General features: G+C 42.3%; 2 protein-coding genes across 4 annotated transcripts in view; one reads left to right on the forward strand and one right to left on the reverse strand.

The window, feature by feature from the left end:
• The window catches only part of LOC122557968 (excitatory amino acid transporter 2-like), a 510,588-nt gene that overhangs the window by 139,657 nt on the left and 351,123 nt on the right, over window positions 1-19,808 (forward strand). The gene's annotated exons all lie outside the window — the stretch shown is intronic.
• The window catches only part of LOC122557971 (APAF1 interacting protein), a 53,264-nt gene that overhangs the window by 2,387 nt on the left and 31,069 nt on the right, over window positions 1-19,808 (reverse strand). The window contains exons 3-5 of the mRNA XM_043706272.1: window positions 8,134-8,182; window positions 5,248-5,365; window positions 345-480 (exon numbers count right to left, since the gene is read on the reverse strand). Coding sequence (XP_043562207.1) covers window positions 345-480; window positions 5,248-5,365; window positions 8,134-8,182 — 303 coding nt within the window. The remainder of the gene's footprint in view (window positions 1-344; window positions 481-5,247; window positions 5,366-8,133; window positions 8,183-19,808) is intronic.

The raw sequence follows: 19,808 nt of genomic DNA on the forward strand, positions 1-19,808 counted from the left end.
TCATAAGACATTCCTGAAATTAATTTTGCTAAGCCTTCTGTGCATTGTCCCATCCAGGTCATTTTTATGAAGTGAATCACATAACAAAACTCAATTTTAAGCTCTGCCATACAAACTGTTTGTCAATGCTTTCCCAATAGCAAGGAGAAAACTTGGCTTACACCATCACTTCAGACATGATTTGGATGTGGGCAGGGCTTGGATGCAAAGCAATATTTCTACCCACAATGTTACCCACAAGTTATTGCTGCTATATTAAAACAAAATGAGAACAATATTGTGTGGCCCATCAGCAGGACGAAGCAAAACAAGACTGGATTAATGTTCGCGGAGGAGTGCAGTACCTGTAACAGCCTCCAGACTGACATTTCCTGATTCCTTTAATCATTTCTTGATGTGTAATTTGAAATTCCTTTCCTGGGAAGAGGAGAGTCACCATGACAGCAGCTTTGGAGTGTGTGTGGATGACTGCTCCAGATCCTGTAAAATTATAATCAGCACTTCATACGGACTCCCTTCATACAGACATGGAACTGAACCATCAGCACAAACATCTCACTCAGACAATACAGAAAGCTGGTGTAGATAAGGGGGCATTCATTCCCGAGAGTCATATCTGGCAATGTTTCAAAATTAAAATTCTCATTCTTGTGGTCAAATCCCTTCATGACCTCATCCCCTTCTATCTCCGAAATTTTCCAACTCTGCAATCTGACAGAATCTGCTCTTCTAATTCAGACCTCTTGAAAAACCCTCCATTTTCATTGTCCATTCTATGGAGACTTTGTCTTCAGTATCTAGGCCCTGGGATCTGGAACTCACTCCCTCTCTTCTCTTCTCTCACTATCCTGTAACTTGATGTCTTAATGTGTTAAAAGCTCTTCAAAAGCTGTTGCTTCCTTCCCGTAATAACTAGTAGAAAAATAAACAGATTGACATGTGTTGCAGAGCTTCAGTTCTGTCATACCGAGTGTTCTCCAAAGCTTGAGCAGTGACATTTACTGCCCCTCTGCCTCTGCTGTTGTGTTGCAGGAATTATTCTATAATCTACATCAAAGAGCTGCAGGAGATGGGCAACATACTAAATGAGTATTTTGCATCAGTGTTTACTGTGGAAAAGGACATGGAAGATATAGAATGTGGGGAAATAGATGGTGACATTTTGAAAAATGTCCATATTACTGAGGAGGAAGTGCTGATGTCTTAAAACACATAAAAATGGATAAATCCCTAGGACCTGATCAGGTGTACCCGAGAACTTGGTGGGAAGCTAGAAATGTGATCGCTGGGCCTCTTACTGAGACATTTATATTATCGAGAGTCACAGGTGAGGTGCTGGAAGACTGGAGGTTGGCTAACGTGGTGCCACTGTTTAAGAAGGGTAGTAAGGACAAGCCAGGGATCCATAGACCAGGGAGCCTGATGTCAGCAGTGGGCAAGTTGTTGGCGGGAATTCTGAGAGGGACAGAATGTACATGTATTTGCAAAGGCGAGGACTGATTAGGGATAGTCAACATGGCTTTGTGCATGGGAAATCATGTCTCACAAACTTGATAGAGTTTTTTGAAGAAGTAACAAAATTTGGAAGCAAGCATAAGAGGTACAGTTAGTAAGTTTGCAGATGACAACAAAATTGGAGGTGTAATGGACAGCGAAGAAGGTCACCACAGATTACAACAGGATCTGGACCAGATGGGCCAATGAGCTGAGGAGTGGCAGGTGGAAGTTTAATTCAGATAAATGTGAGGTGCTGCATTTTGGGAAAACAAAGCTTAGCAGGACTTATACACTTAATAGTAAGGTCCTAGGGAGTGTTGCTGAATAAACAGACCTTGGAGTGCAAGTTCATAGCTCCTTGAAAGTAGAGTCGCAGGTAGATAGGATAGTGAAGGCAGTGTTTAGTATGCTTTCCTTTATTGGTCAGAGTATTGAGTACAGGAGTTGGGAGGTCATGTTACGGCTGTACAGGACATTGGTTAGGCCACTGTTGGAATATTGCGTGCAAGTCTGGTCTCCTTCCCTATCAGAAAGATGTTGTGAAATTTGAAAGGGTTCAGAAAAGATTTATAAGGATGTTGCCAGGATTGGAGGATTTGAGCTATAGGGAGAGTCTGAACAGGCTGGGGCTGTTTTCCCTGGAGTGTCGGAGGCTGAGGGATGACCTTTTTGAGGTTTATAAAATCATGAGGGGCATGGATAGGATAAATATTCAAAGTCTTTTCCCTGGGGTGGGGGAGACCAGAACTAGAGGGCATAGGTTTTGGTTGAGAGGGAAAAGATATCAAAGAGACTTAAGCGGCAACTTTTTCACGCAGAGGGTGGTACGTGAATGGAATGAGCTGCCAGAGGAAGTGGTGGAGGCTGGTACAATTGCAACATTTAAAAGGCATTGGATGGGTATATGAATAGGAAGGGTTTGGAGGGATATGGGCCGGGTGCTAGATTAGTTTAGAATATCTGATTGGCATGGACAAGTGGGACTGAACGGTCTGTTTCTCTGCTGTACATCTCTATGACTCTAATAATGTTCCTTTATGAATGAAATAACTCACATTTATATAACACCTTTTATACATAATAATGTGAATGTTTCGAGGCATTTCACAAAAAGGCTGACACAAAACAGAACCAAGCCTAGAGGAAAAGGTTAGGAAAACTAGACTGAAGACATGTATTTGAGTTGAATAGAAGCTAAGAAAAACAATGATGTGGCAATGCTGATTAAAATCAAAGCTTGTGGAATTGAAGGCTAAATAACAACCTAATCAGGAGATTGGTTAGAAGGGAGAAAATAGTAGGGTTAATGGGTTAAGTTGGAAGGATGGAGCTAGTGGTTTCACAAGAACGTTTGCTGGAGCTTAAACTATACACTCGAGTTATTCATGCAGGGCTTCCCAACTGTGGGGCATGACTCTCAGGGAGTCAGCAGTGGAAATGTGAGGCTGCAATTTCTGAGGCAGCAATGAATGGAGCTCGGACTGACAGCTAACAGTTGCTTGGTACTTTTAAATCCTTTGTTTTTTTAAAATGGAGGGCATGACCCTGATTGCCCTGTCCTTGAGGCATGAATCCTGCACTGAAGGAAACACCGAGTGGCAAGGTAACTGTTTCTCCAGGTAAACTTTCTGCATTAAACAGCTTCCCCTGCTATCAGAGGTCTCTCTGTAACCCCAGCCCCTCCTGTGACAGGTCCTGAAACCCAATCCTGGACTGCTCTCACAGGTCACAGCAAGCTTCAAGCATCTCAATGAGATCACAATGGGAAGAACTTTGGGAAGCACTGTACAGGTGTCCACCCGTATCCGCGGGTGATACGTTCCAAGACCTACCTCAGATACCCAAAACCGTGCATAGTATCGAACCCTATCATTTAAATGGGAAACTTACTGCCCCGGCAGCCCCCTGGAATTATTTCTGCAATGTTTCATGCAATATTTTCGGGCCACAGTAAACTGCAGATAACTGAAAGAGTGGAAACAGAACCCGCAGATATCGGGGTTCTACTGTGTTAGTGATTTACTTACCACAATAGAAAGCCAAGTATCTAAGCTTACCTAATACAAAGTAGTTTAAGGAGGTACATGAACTTAAAAAGGAGCATTGATGTAGTGAGTGAATAGACAAAACTGCGACACATACATTTTAACAGACTGAGTGAGGTCATCCAAAATTAACCAAATAGGATAGATTTAAAAAAAATATTAATCAAATGATGGATAGTTGAGAGGCGTGGAAGTCCAGAGAGAGTTAGGGTCCATGTACACAGATCATTAAAAGAATAGAGGGCTAAGAAGTTAATGGAAGAAGATTTTGCTTTAACTGTACAAAACCTTAGCTAAAGCACACTTGGAATGTGAACACATTTCTGGTCACTAAGAAAGCCTTGTAAAGAGTGCAGCTCAGATTCACCAGGTTATTACCCGAGCTTCAGGGGTCAGACTGTGAGGCGACAACATATTATACACCCTGGAGGGTTGAGAGTCTTAGGATTTTGAAAAGAATTGATAAAACAGGCAGAGAGAAACTCTCCCCCAAACTTTATTATTCATTCCCAGGATGAGCCTGGCCAGCATTTATTGATCATTACTAGTCGCTCAGGGGGCAGTTGAGAGTCAACCACATTGCTGTAGATCCAGTCACATGTAAACCAAACCAGGTAAATCTGGCATTTTCCTTCCCTAAGGGACATTAGTGAACCAGATGGGCTTTTACTATAAACGACAATGGTTTTGTGGTCATCATTAGACAATAGTTAGACTACTTCCAGCATTTGCTGATTCAAACCACAGTCGCCAGAATATTTCCTTGGACCTTTGATTACTAGTCCAGTGACAAGATCAGTTGGCCACAAAATGATATTTGGAGGTAGTGGGACAGAGCCATACAAGAGCTTACATTTAAAAGGAATGAGACCATAATGAGGAGGAATCAGTGCATATCAGTGAAATTCATGGTGAATTGGCAATTAGATGTCAGAATGGATATCTATAGGTGGAGATTTGCACTGTTAATGAGAACCAAATTTGTGAAGTTAGCAAACAGAGTGTTGGGCAGTCAAGTCTGTGTTGGTAAAAGCAATTTTAAGGGTTTCGGCGGCTGAAGATGTGGGCTGAGGAAAGCAAAAGAGGAAGAAGCTCAAATCTTTTTTTAATCTTAGTCACAAACATTCACAGGCTGTTAGAGGACAGTGTGCAGTTGGTCATCAGAGAAACGGACAAACCTAGTTTGTGAAGATTTGGTAAGTAGATACATTCACTTTCGCAGTGTTTGACCAGCAAAGTTGAACCGGGTCAGATTTTCTTCTTGAAAGGAGCTGTATTTCTCTGCAGAATTGTACAAACCTGGAAGAGGAGTCGGCACTTTCTTTGGTAATAATGTGGGAAACATACTACTCACTTTTATGGGACTTCAATATTATCAAGCATAGTCGTACTCAAAATATTTTCATTATATATTTGAGTACCTTTAACTCTACCAAATGGTCAGAAATGGAGAAACTGAATTTTTCAGCTATTACTGGACAGTGGGGCATCCCATCTGTGAGGAATTGTAGTGGAGGATCATGCATACACACCCATTCGGAATGGGTCCATTCCCATTCAGAGGCAGTGTGCCAGCTCACTGGTTTTGTCTACTGAAAACAAGAAACCGCATACACTCACTCATAGAATATGCAAAACAGATGGGAGAAACCATGTTCAGAACCAATATGTAGATCAAGTGTTCTGGAAGATTTTATTCACAAACCTCGCATGGTGTAGGCATTCATAAAAAGGGGGGTGCATTGGCTTTTCTTCAGCTTCTTCCAGAGTGGAGGGCCAGAGATGTCACGTTCTTTTATGTCACAGACAAACAAGTCACCAGGCTGCAAGACAGCAGAATTTAGGAACACAAGATTGGACAGAGGACAGTGAAAATTGATTCTGATCTGGAGAGTTGCTGTGTGAGTGGCAGAAGCTGAACTCTTGCAAAACAGTACACATTCTGTGCATTATACTTTGTGATTCTTCCCATAAAGTACGAGCAAGACACATGCAATACGTTTGTTCAACTACAGAGCATAGAAACTTCAAAACAACAAATGCCTAAGGGTCTATAAGACACTGATGTATTTGAAGAGCTTGGGTTGAGTTACACTGGAAGCAAACCGAGGACACAGAGATCAGTGGCAGCAAGGTAGATATTTGAAATAACAAGCAGCTTAGAATCATGCATGCAGACTGAGCAGAGGTGTTCTGCAAGGTGGTCACTCAATCTACATTTAGTCTCTCCAATATTGGGACTAGAATGTGAGCAGTAAATGCAGTATAATAAACTGAAAGAAGAACAAGTAAATATCATTTGGAAGGATTGATCGATGTCTCAGATGGTGAAAACCTCGGAAGTAAACAGGAAGGTTCATTACCGCCTGTCCTTGCATGGAAGACCATGATAGGAAAAAGGGATAGGTTGTTGGGGATGACTGAGCAGTGCATCAAAGTATTGGAGAGGGAATGATCTCTTCAGAATGTTGAAAGGGAAAGAGAGGGGAAGATGTGTTTAGTGGTGGCATCACATTAAAGGTCACAGAAAGGGAGAAGAGCGGTTGCATGCAGAAATTAGTGCATTGCAAAGTGATGGGAAGTAGAACTCTACCATGATGCTTAAGAGAGAAGGACCATCAAATGTTCCTTTCCTACCATCCATTCATACATTCTTTTCTTTTTTTAATTTTCCCCATCCTCCCCACACCACCCTGCTTCCCTTTCACTTGCTGCAAATCTATGTTTAGAGGGATTTGGGCCAAATGCAGGCAGTCACTTCCAGCAATATGGCGGCAGAGTAGGACGCTCCTCTGCTCTGCCTGTTTTTTTCTCTTTCTCTTTCTCTCCCGTTACGCCCAGAGGTGAATCCTGGAGCAGCAGCAGGCGGCTGCGAGGCCCGGAACAGAGCCTCGGGTGTGGGATACGGTCCTGAAATTTATCTTGGAGAGGCTGAGTGCCGGTATGGAGTGGACTCATGCTTGGACTGGAGCGAGGCGGTCTGGCACAGGCAGTCAGAGCATTTGCTGAGGCCCTACACTGAGCTGCTAGAATGTAATGTTTATCTGAAATGTTGTACCTTACTGTAATGTCAATCCTTTAACAATTTCTTACTTCTGACTTATTGTTTTAAACTACTTTTTATTCCTCTGTTTTATCCAAGATTTGTACCAAGGTACTTGTACCTAAGATGGCGCCATAATAGGCAGCCATTGTAAAGGTTTCACTGTATTTCTACACTGGAGTACATGTAGCAATAAAGACAATTCTGTTCTATAAGGTTTCTAATTTTTCTCTTTTTGATGAAAGTTCATTGACCTGACAGTTCATTTGTCTCTGACGGGTACCAATTCAACCAATGGGTATTGCCAGCACTTTTCCCTTTTAAAACCATTTAGGTTTGGCAGACGTCTCAAATTATTGCAGCAGATGCAGATTAATCATTCTCTCAGCAGCAGGTTGGAAAAGGTGCTCTGCATTTGAACCTGGGGCTTGTTCATCCCACACAATATCAACAGGATGAGAGTGTAAATTGCTGCATATAATTAACCAGGCAGCCTCATTAAGTACAAGCCCTTTGCTCTGCTGTTCAATAGTACATGAAAAAAAACTATTTTAAATCACTTTTCAATATTTGGTTCGTTGAGATGCCAACACTTGTGCAGAGAAAGATCCTGTTAATAACACTGGTTAGCTAGACTTTGGCTTTTTTGTTAGAATAATGAGGCTGTCATAATTCAGCATTATTAAAGCACAAATTAGAACTTCTGCCAACTGCAGATATGTGGTATAATGTGAAAATGAGAAAAGATGCTGCGTGAATTTCTCTGCTCTTCCAGAAACATTGCTATCATTGTAGCATGCTTTCACAAGATTATATTATGGCAGCCCAAGTAACCTTGCCAACTAAAGGCTCTTCAATCTTTGATATGGTTTCTCTGGAACGCAAAATTCCAAAATGCAATACAGCTAGCCGAGGAGAGAATTCCTCTTGGAAGATATGAAATATTGTAGAGACATGTCATTGGCTGGTGTTACCAGCTGCCTTTCAGGAGGTAATGTTTTTGACTGAGTCAGAAGGTGTAGATTTAAGTTTATTCCACACACCTGAGTACATAATAGAACTGGCACTTTACAGAGATTGTAGTCTGAGGGAATGCTGATTTTCAGACGAGATGGGAAAAAGGCCCTTTCAGATGGATATATAAGATCTGACAGCACAAGGGAAAGAAAAGCAGGAGGGTTCACCATAATTTTCTGGGCAATATTTATCCCATCAGCCAATATAAATAAAACATGAAATAAAATCCGAAATGCTGAAAGTACTCAGCTATTGAGACAGCATCTCTGGAGAGAGAGATAATGTTTCAGTCAACGACCTTGCATTAGAATTCCTTTCACAAAATCCTGATCTAGAATTATCCCCTTGCTGTTTGTGGGATCTGCTGTGTGAAAGTTGGGCACTGCATTTCCTAGATTACAACTGTGACATTGCAAAAGAATTTTACTAAATGCAAAGCACACTTGGAGATCTTGAAATCATAGAAGGTGCAGGATAAATGAAAATCCTTTTTGCTTTCTCTTGACCAGAATAAATTAATCACTCACACACCTGGATCCTCTCCTTCTGAACACCTGATGGAGCAATATAGATTTCATCCCTGAAAAAGAAAACATTAAATTGGTTTTAGGCTTCAACAAAACAGGCACTCAGATAGAATTGATAAAACAGTGTTTAACAGAGACAGAATTAAAGATCTTTATTGTCTTACTTAGAGTCATAGAGACGTGCAGCACGGAAACACTCTTTGGTCCAACTTGTCCACTCTGACCAGAAACCCTAAATTAATCAAGCCCCATTTGCCAGCATTTGGCCCACATCCCTCTAAACCCTTCCTATTCATATACCCATCCAGATGCCTTTTAAATGCTGTAATTGTACCAGCCTCTCCCACTTCCTCTGGCAGCTCATTCCATACACGCACCACCCTCTGCGTGAAAACGTTGCCCCTTAGGTCTCTTTTATATCTTTCCAGCCACCCTAAACCTATACCCTCTAGTGCTGGACTCCCCCAACCCAGGGAAAAGACTTGTCTATTTACTCTATCCATGCCCCTCATGATTTTATTATTCCAGAATAACTTTACAAAGTACTCTCTAGCCAAAGAAGCATGGGGAAGGGTGGCCAATGTTCTGTCGAATGTGGTACTAATTTGTGCAGTGCAAAATTCCAGAAACAGTAATGGGGTAATGATGAGATAAATCTGTTTTAAGTAACCTTTTCCCCCAAAACAGATGTTGCACCCTTCTCTAGGGGGATTAGGTGGATGATATATTTCATATCAGTCACAGTGAGTTGAGTCATCCAGTGAGCTAGATGGGCAGTAGGACCATGCAGCATCCCTTGGGAGACTGTTTGAAATTCAGGCCTCCCTTATTCCAAGCAATAACTGGAGGATCCTTGCACTGAACTCACCGGGTAGTAGGCCATTGTGCTCATCATCATCCCTACTGCTATTTGCTAAAAATATTTTCTGACTTAATCTCACCCTCATCAGCAAAGTTGGTTTTATATCAGTTCAACAAAAACTAAAGGAGAGAAGTTTAATGAGTAACAGTGTAATGACATTTAAATGGATAAATGTTTAATTAAATTTATGAGAAGCTTTTTAAATAAATATATTGCTCAATAGTGTAATTAGCTATTTATAATGAACTAGGTACATAAATACCAGGTAAAAACAATGGCTGCAGATGCTGGAAACCAGATTCTGGATTAGTGGTGCTAGAAGAGCAGAGCAGTTCAGGCAGCATCCAACACAAATACCAGACTTCTAAAGTACTAACTAATTTGAATATTCACAATTAGGGAGATAACAACTTCCTTTAACTTTCTTTATGCCAGAATGCAGTTATTGTCACATATTGCAAAGGGCCCAGTACCTACAGATAAGATAGATACCATAAATATTAACAAGTTTTATAATAGCCTTCAGCACTGTTTGCATCACAGAGAGATATATCCTGCACCTCAAGAATGCCGTCAGTTTGGAGGAACCATAGAACCATTACATCACCCAAGAAAGGCCATTGATTCATCATCTCAATGCTGACCCTCCCAAAGGGTAATTCCCATTCTGCTCCTTACTGGCTCTCCCCTGTGCCCTGAACATTCATCCTTCTCTTATATTTGTAATATCTAGAAAATGTACAACAATCTATGACACTGATGGAGGACATTCTGTCCATCATTTCAACACTAACCAAGAGAAAAGCCACCCAGTCTCATCCCATTGGACAGCACTTCGTCCTACATACCGGAGAATACTGTGCTTCCAATGCATTTTTAGACAACTTTTAAATGGGTTGAGAGTTTGTGTCTCTACTCACCTTTCAGACAGTGAATTCCAGACCTCTAGCACACCCTGGATGAAAAATAAATAATTCCTTGAACTCTTCTTTGTTATTTCAGCCAATCATTTTAAATCTATGTCCCAGGTTACTCAGCTCTCTACTGTGTGAAATAGGACATTCTTGTTCACTCTACCTAGACCCCTCACAACACTGTAACCTCTAAATCAAATTATAATTTTATCTGGATTTACAGGTGCTTAACTATTATCTCATGGGATAATCTTCACCAAACTGTAGCAGTCCTTGGGCTATGTCTATAAAGTAAGGAACAATACATCCCTTAGCAGCCAACCATCTTGAATTGCTGCATCAATGACCTTCCCTCCATCATAAGGCCAAATGCTTGCTGATGATTGGACAATGTTCAGCACTTCTTGTGACTCATCAGTCACTGAAGCAGTTCATGACTAAATGCACAACAACCTGGATAAATCCAGGTCTGAGCTGACAAGTGGCAAGTGGTGCCACACAACTGCCAGGAAATCACTAACTCCAAATAGACATAATCTAACCATTGCTCCTTAAAATTCAATGGCACTATCATTGCTGAATCTCCCACTGTCTATGTCCTGGAGGTTGCCATTAACTAGAAATTGAACTGGATCAGTCATACGAATAGAGTGGCTACTAGAGCAGGTCAGACGCTAAGAATCCAGCCATGAGTAATTCACCTCTTAACTCTCAAAAGCCTCTCCACCATCTACCATGCACAAGTCAGGATTGTGATGGAATACTACCCTCTTGCCTGGATGGAGGCAGCTCCAAAAATACTCAAGAAGCTTGACACCACCCAAAACAAAATAGCCGGTTTGATTGGCACCAGATCCACAAACATTTATTCCCTCCACCACCAACGCTCAGTCGCAGCAGTGTATATGATCTACAAGATGTAGTGCAGAAATTTACGAAGGCTCTTCAGAACTGTGGCATTCCCTTGCTAACAAAATTGTGGGTCCACCTACCCCAAACAGACTGCAATGGTTCAAAAAGGCAGAAACACCACAATTGGAGGTGTAGTGGACAGTGGAGAAGGTTACCTCGGAGTACAACGGGATCTTGATCAGATGGCCCAATGGGTGGAAGAGTGGCAGATAGAGTTTAATTTAGATAAATGTGAGATGCTGCATTTAGACAAGCATACCAAACACCTTCTTCAGTGTCCTGCCTACCTGAGACTCCACTTTCAAGGAGCTATGAACCTGCACTCCAAGATCTCTTTGTTCAGCAACACTCCCTAGGACCTTACCATTAAGTGTATAAGTCCTGCTAAAATTTGCTTTCCCAAAATGCAGCACCTCACATTTATCTAAATTAAACTCCATCTGCCACTCCTCAGCCCATTAGTCCATCTGATCAAGATCCTATTATACTCTGAGGTAACCTTCTTCACTGGCCACTATACCTCCAATTGTGGTGTCACCTGAAAACTTACTAATCAGTCCTCCAGTGTTCACATCCAAGCCATTTACATAAACGGAGGATGTTGTGAAATTTGAAAGGGCTCAGAAAAGATTTACAAGGATGTTGCCACGGTTGGAGGGTATGAGCTATAGGGAGAGGCTGAATAGGCTGGGGCTGTTTTCCCTGGAATGCAAGAGGCTGAGGGGTGACCTTACAGAGGTTTTTCACACAGAGGGTGGTGTGTGTAAGAATGAGCTGTCAGAGGAAGTGGTGGAGACTGGTAAAATTAAAACATGTGGCAGGCATCTGGATGGGTATGCGAACAGGAAGGGTTTAGAGAGATACGGGCCACGTGTTGGCAAATGGGACTAGATTAATTTAGGATATCTGATTGGCATGGACAAGTTGGACCAAAGGGCTTGTTTCTCTGCTGTATAATTCTTTGACTCTAAGGCAGCTCAGCGCCGCCTTCTCAAGGGCAACTAGGATGAGCAATAAACACTCACCCAGCCAGCAATGCCCACATCCCATGAATTAATTAAAAAAATTCTCCTTTCAATGTGTGGTCCTTGAAATGCAACTGCATGTCATTAGTAAAATGTCAACTTTCCCAAACCCTTTATCTGGAGGCTTTATGCTTCTGACTTGAACCACAGAACTGAATTTGTGACACAGAAAATTCTAAGCTTCCAAGCTTAACAATTAGTGCCAGGTTTTACAACCAGTGGTGATATTATTGGGCAAAATGTATGAAAAGCTCTTATCTGGTTCATTAGCCAGTACAATGTAGAGCAGATAGACACCTTCAAGTGACTGCCCATTCTCCATAACACCACAGTTGTGACTGTATCAATCCTCTTCATCTGGACAAGCACAATGAGAATGGGCACATCTCAATTCCTTGACTGTATAGTACTGATGGAACAGAGTACAGTAAGCTTTTGTAAATCAGATATTAGAATCCCTTGGCTAGAGTACTGGGCCCAGCTCTATGCACCACATTTTAGGGAAATGGTTAAGAAGTTGGAAGGTGCAGAAGTAATCTACTAGGTACTAGAGATGAAAGAGTTCAGTCACAGAGATAGAATTGGCAAACTGAGCTTTTTATCATAGAGTAGGGAAGATTAAGGGGAGATTTGATGGTGGAGTTCAAAATTATGAGGTTCCAAACAGATAAATAAGAAGAAACTGAACAGATTTAATACAATTAGCAAAACAGAAGCGTGAGAAGAGAAGAATTATTCTTACATAGCAAATTATTACATTTTGATGTGGAAGCACAATGAAAGCAGGTTCAGCAATAATTTACTAAAGAAAATTAGATCAGTGCTCAAATTGGTAAAAAATTGCAAGTCCAAGGAAAAGGAACAGCGAAATGAGAATAACTGGGTCGCTCTTTCAGGGAGCCATTATTCTCCATACCATCTAAATATGCATCATGTTACATGATGCGATTAATAATTTTAATATGTCCATTCATAAATATTTTAGTGTTCATGAAACACTTTTTAGAAAAAAAGAAAACTTAATTTACTGGGTGGCACAGTGGTTAGCACTGCTGCCTCACAGCGCCAGAGACCCGGGTTCAATTCCCGCCTCAGGCGACTGACTGTGTGGAGTTTGCACATTCTCCCCGTGTCTGCGTGGGTTTCCTCCGGGTGCTCCGGTTTCCTCCCACAGTCCAAAGATGTGCAGGTCAGGTAAATTGGCCATGCTAAATTGCCCGTAGTGTTAGGTAAGGGGTAAATGTAGGGGTATGGGTGGGTTGCATGTCAGTGTAGACTTGTTGGGCTGAAGGGCCTGTTTCCACACTGTAATGTAATCTAATCATAATCTAATCTAATCTAAATGTTTTTACACAGCTGTGTTCTGCCCATCATTCTTTTTCGCTTTTTTTCCTCATTTTTGGTTTGGAACTGTGAGTTGCAGTAGAGAATCATATGTTATTATTTTTAAAAATGGAGAATACAAGACTGATGTTTGCTGTTGGGAACTGGCTTGGAAAGGTAATGCAGTTTAATGACTGCTCTAAGGACACAGTGGACAATTAGACTCTGTGATGCTGCTTTGCTCAGGGACTGGTAGCTGTTTGGATGTTGCACTGGCCAATCAAGGGAAGACTGGTGCTGACCAATTGCAGAGAGTGTTTAAAAAAAAAGAGAGAAACCAAAGGATGAACTGGTTTAGACTGAGTTTTGAGCAGGAGGCAATGTTGCTTTCAAAGCTGCAGGACTGGGTTTTTGGCTTTGCTCTCTCTGGTTAGTTCTCCAGTTGTCAACTTGGTGCAAGTCCTGGTAAAAGAACTCCAGTATAAGAAATAAGGAAAAGTCTTCAGAGGACTGCAGAAACTGTTTGCATTGACCAGTGATTTTGGAATTCAAGCAATTTACAGTCTTACGCATCAATCCCTGCCCCACGGAATTGTTCTTGCCCCATGGAACTTATTTCTTTCAACCTCGATATACTCTTTGTTTCTTGTCTGTTTCTAACCCACTGAGCATACTTTTTCATACCTCAACTCTATTTTTTGCTCCCATTGTCCAGTCCCTTCCCATTTACATGCACAATTCTTCTGACACTTTACATCAGTTTCAAAAGTTCCCGTTCACGCGCTCCAGCCAAGTCCTGTTTACCATGGACGTGCTATCCCCTTACATCTCCATTCCCCATCAGGATGGTCTCAGGGCTCTCCACTTCCTGCTGGAAAAAAGGCCTGAAAACCCGTTATCCACCACCACCACCACCCTCCTCCGCCTGGCCAAGCTCGTCCTCACTTTCAACAACTTTTCCTTTACTTCCTCTTGCTTTCATCAGGTCAAAGGGATGGCCATGGATACCAACATGGGCCCCACCCCAGTCACAACTGTCTTTATGTGGGGTATGTGGAACATTCTTTATTGCAGTCCTACACGGGCTCCCACCCACAATTCTTTCTCTGGTACACTGATGAATCATTGGTGCTGTTTCCCTCTCTTGTTCAGAATTGGAAAAATTCATCACTTTTGCTCTGAATCTCCACTCCGCTCTCACCTTCACCATGCCCATCTCTGACTCCTCCCTTTCCTTCCTTGACATCTCTGTTCCATTTCTGAGGAAAGACTAGCCATCAATATCCACCGGCTCCCACAGTTACCTTCACTATACATCCTCCAATCCTTCTTCCTGGAAAGACTCCATTCCATTCTCTTATTTTCCCTGTCTCTATTACATCAGTTCAACAAGGGGGCCTCCGAAATGTCCACCTTTTTTTCTTCAATCGAGGATTCCCCAGCACTGTGTCTGACAGGGCCCTCATCCATGTCTGACCCATCTCTCACAGTTCTACCCTCACCTCTTTCTTTCCCTCCCACAAGAGTGATAGGGTCCTCATCTGGTCCTCACCTACCATCCCACCACCCTCTGCATCCAAAGGATCATTAACAGCCATTTTTGACACCTCCAGGGGTATGCTACCAACAGACAAATATTTCTCTCTCTTCCTTTGTCAGCTTTCTGCAAGGATTGTTCCCTCTGGAACCCTGGTCCACTCCTTCTTCATGCCCTACTCCTCTCCATGCCACCTTCCCCTGTAACCGCAGAAGGTGAAACACTTGCCGTTTACTTCCTCCCTCCTCAGTATCCAAGGGCCTAAACATACTTTCCGGGTGAAACTGTGATTTACTTCTATTTCACTCAATCTAGTCTATTGCATTCGCTGCTCACAGTGTAGACTCCTCTACACTAGGGAAATGAAGCTTAGACATTCTGTCCACAAAAATGACAAAAGTGCCTGCTACTTCAACACACCACTGTATTCCCACACCAACATTTCTGTGTTGGGCCTGCTCCAGTGTTTAGATTTAGATTACTGATAGTGTGGAAACAGGCCCTTCAGGCCAACAAGCCCACACCGACCCTCCGAAGAGCAACCCACCCAGACCCACTCCCCTACATTTACCCCTTCACCTAACACTACGGGCAATTTAGCATGGCCAATTCACCTAACCTGCACATTTTTTGGACTGTGGGAGGAAACCGGAGCACCCGGAGGAAACCCACGCAGACACGGGGAGAATGTGCAAACTCCACACAGACAGTTGCCTGAGGTGGGAATTGAACTCGGGTCTCTGGTGCTGTGAGGCAGCAGTGCTAACCACTGTGCCACCGTGCCGTGTTCCAGTGAGCCTCTGCGCAAGCTCAAAAACAGAATCTTATTTTCTCTTTGGGGACCTTGCATCCTCTAGAACTCAACATGGAGTTCTATAATTTCACAGCCTTTAGATTCTGTCCAGATTCTGTTTTTTTTAACCTACACCCTTGTGAGGCAGCAGTGCTAACCACTGTGCCACCGTGCCGTGTTCCAGTGAGCCTCTGCGCAAGCTCAAAAACAGAATCTTACTTTCTCTATAACTTCACAGCCTTTAGATTCTGTCCAGATTCTGTTTTTTTTAACCTACACCCTGGTTCTATCACGGGTTACATTCGGCACAACCTACACGTTCTCTCCTAGACTCTGCTGTCATCACTTTTTAAGTATTTTCAGAGAATCTGAAGGGCAACTTTTTTACAGAGGGAGGTATGCATATGGAATGAGGTGCCAGTGGAAGTGGTTGAGGTGGGTACATTAACAACATTTAAAAGACATTTAGACAAATACATGGATAGGGAAGGGTAAATGGGGTTAGCATGGATTGACAATTTGGTCAGCATGGACCAGTTTGGGCCAAAGGGCTTGTCTTTATGCTGTAGGACTCTGACTTCTCTTCTGTCCCTGGCTCTTCAATAATCCCCTGATCTGCCTACCCCTTTCATATCTCTCTCCCTTTGGGCTCTGTTTCCATTTAACTGCTCACCTTTCCCAATCTTGTTTTCAGCATCAATACCATCTTTTCCTAGCTGCTATCAGTTCTGATGAAGAGTCACTGGATCCAAAATGCTGCCAGACCTGCAGAGTTTTGTCAGCCATTTCCGTTTTTGCCTGTATGGAAAACTACTGATTTCATGAAGACATGATATTCATCACTGAAACAGTTGCCAAACTGGCAACTTAATACTCTTTTATTCTTTCTACTTTATTCCATAACTGTGTCTGGCTGTGACAGAGTGCAAGAGTGGGATATTGTAATCAAAGAAGATTGGATTTAGATTGTAAATATGAATTAGGATTGCCTTGTTGTCTATCTGTATTCTCCTAAAGTTACATTATTATTAATAAATAATAAATAAATGTATAAATTGTTGACTTTTCTTCAAGTTATAAACTTGCTGTCAAAGATCAGTTTGTAAAATCCGGTTAGGAACAAATGAGCAATTTTGAGAGTCCCAGAGGTAGTGAGGTTGATCTGATTTGCCTTGCTATCACAACAGCTGCCTTTTGGGATCCCTGCTCCTTATATTCTTTGTATTTATTAGGTATTCATCATGCTATAACAGTATATCACTGAGACTCAGCGTTGGAATCACTGAAAAGTATGTGAAGTTGCAGCACTTGCTACTTAACTAGGACACATAATAGAAAAGGATAGTTCAGGGGCGCTCGGTTGTACGTAGTGTTAGCGAAATGTGTCAGACATTTTGTGGGCAATTGTCAGTCTAATAAACTGCACGCTACTGATCACAAAATCATAGAATCCCTACACTCTGGAAGCAGACCATTTTGCCCATCAAGTCCATACCACCCCTCCAAAGAGCATCTAACCCTGTATTTCCCATGTCTAACTCACCTAGCCTGCACGTCCTTGGACACTATGAGTTATTGAGCATGGCCAATTCACCTAACCTGCATATCTTTGGACTGGGGGAAGAAACTGAAACACTCAGTCAAAACCCAAGCAGACACGAGGAGAATGTGCAAACTCCACACAGACAGACAGTCACCTGAGGATAGGATCGGACACAGGTCCTTGGCGCTGTGAGGCAGCAGTGTTAACCACCGAGCCACCGTGCCACCCCATAACCTCTTTGGCACTGCCAGCAAAATCTATGCCTTTACGTTTACAGCAAGATCTATTGGTGTAGTTCCTTTTAGAATCTTGAAACCACGCAATCTTTTTAATAATATTGTAAAGACCATTTTAAAAAAATTCGGTAGTTTTGATTGTGGACTGAAATGTCAAAAGGACTGTTTTAAAAATCAAGGACTGGGGATTTCTCTTTTTTTGTCCAATACTAATACCCTTTATGTGTCTCACGAATAGCGTTCGTAACAAACTATTAACAGCTCCATGGCCACAATGAAACTGCCCTGAACTACAGCCTCTCAGTATTCTTAAGGAAGCATTGGATTATTCTCCAGTGCTGGCAGCACTGGCAATATGACAGCATTACATTCTGACTAATATTGCAATCTATCCGCAAACTTCCAAAGGATTCACCCCAAAGCCATCATCAAGATGGCATCCTGACAGAACTACCACCTGAAGGGTGTGTGTCATGTTGAACACTTTGGAAGGAAAACATCACCTGTCACTCAAAAAAACTGAGCAGAACAGAGTCAAAATTTGCAGTCACGGTTCAGTAGTGTGCAAACCTTGGACTCTTATCTGTCTAGCAGTAACTTAAGCATGAATATTTGGTGGTCGACAGGTCGAACACAAGTATATATCTCCCTGCACGTTCTTCGAAGCCAGACGATTTACCTGGATGTTTCCAGGAATGAGGGGTTTGATTTACAAAAGTCGGTGAGACTTTTTGACTGCAGCGTAGGAGGTTAAGGGGTGACCTTAAAGAAGCCTACAAAATCATGAAGGACACAGATAAGCTGAATAGCAAGTCTTTTCCCTAAGATGAGGGAGTTCAAAGGCCATATTTTTAAGGTGAGAGGAGAAAGTTTTAAAAAGGGCATGATGGGCAACAGTTTTACATAGAGATTTGTTCCTGTGTGACATGAATGACAGAGGAAGTGGTGGATGCAGGTACAGTTACAACATTTAGAAGACAATAAGATACATTAAGTACATTAGAATAGGAAAGATTTGGAGGGGTATGGGCCAAATGCAGGCACGTGGGACTAGTTTAGTATGGGAACATGGTTGGCGTAGACTAGTTGGACTGAAATGTCTGTTTCCAGGCTGTATGACTCGATGACTTTATGTACTTTAATGTTCAGTCACTTGGCAGGATACCACTATAGGGAAACTTGAAGGAACAGTGCAACTCATAGTTAGTTAGGATTTAATGCCAGACTGGAGCTTGCTATCAAGTTGACTCCTTCACAATGGTAAGCACTGACTGAATCACTGGTTTTAATATTGCAAAGTCTAGGTCATCGAATATTCTGAATTAGAGGCTGGAGACTGAATGAGATGTTGGATTTATAGTGTAGAATATGACAACACAGTTTCCATGTAAATGTTAAGGAGGTCTTGTTCTTCCAACCTGGCAGCTACCTGATAATGTGGATAGTTGCTCAGTTATGTCGTATTCTTAAAAAAATAGAAACATGTTCAAGCTGAATACCATCAGCATCCACTTGATCACCCACAAAATGAAAGGGGTCATTTCCTGTGTTGGTCAAGCAGCACACAGCGGTAACCTGCTCACTGTACTCAAATGGGTTCTGCCAGGGCCACTCAGCTCCTTATCTTATTACAGCCTTGGTCCAAACATGGATAAAAGAGCCGAATCCCACAGAAGAGGATGAGAGTGAGTATTTTTGACATCAAAGCAGCATTTCACTTTGTGTGAGATCAAGGAAACTGGGCAAAACTGAAGACATTGGGTATCAGGGCGTAGCGAGTGAAATGTCTCCACAGCTCGGAGTCGAACTGAGCACAAAGGAAGATAGCTGTGGCTTTTCGAGGCTCTGCTCCACGCCCCACCCCTGCAAAGTTCCTCTAGGTAGTGCCCTGGGAACAACTATTTGCAGCTGGTTACTTCCAAGGTAAAGTCAGAAACATGGATGTTAATTGCTGATTGTATACTATGCAGGTTCAATCACACCTTATCAGATAATGATCAGTCAGGACACACAGAACAGTACAGCACAGAACAGGCCCTTCAGCCCACGATGTTGTGCCGACCATTGATCCTCATGTCCGAACCCTCAAATTTCTGTGACCATATGCATGTCCAGCAGTCTCTTCAATGTCCCCAATGACCTCACTTCCACAACTGCTGCTGGCAACGCATTCCATGCTCTCACAACTCTCTGCGTCAAGAACCCACCTCTGATATCCCCTCTATACTTTCCGCCAAACAGCTTAAAACTATGACCCCTCGTGTTAATAATTTCTGCCCTGGGAAATAGTCTCTGGCTATCAACTCTATCTATGCCTCTCATTATCTTGTAAACCTCAATTAGGTCCCCTCTCTTCCTTCTTTTTTCTAATGAAAAAAAGTCCAAGCTCAGTCAATTTCTCTTCGTAAGAGAAGCCCTCCATTCTAGGCAGCATCCTGGTACACCTCCTCTGAACCCTCTCCAAAGCAGCCACATCTTTCCTATAATAGGGTGACCAGAACTGGACACAGTATTCCAAGTGCGGTCTAACCAAA

This window comes from Chiloscyllium plagiosum, chromosome 16, assembly GCF_004010195.1.
Source record: "Chiloscyllium plagiosum isolate BGI_BamShark_2017 chromosome 16, ASM401019v2, whole genome shotgun sequence".
NCBI lineage: Eukaryota > Metazoa > Chordata > Chondrichthyes > Orectolobiformes > Hemiscylliidae > Chiloscyllium > Chiloscyllium plagiosum.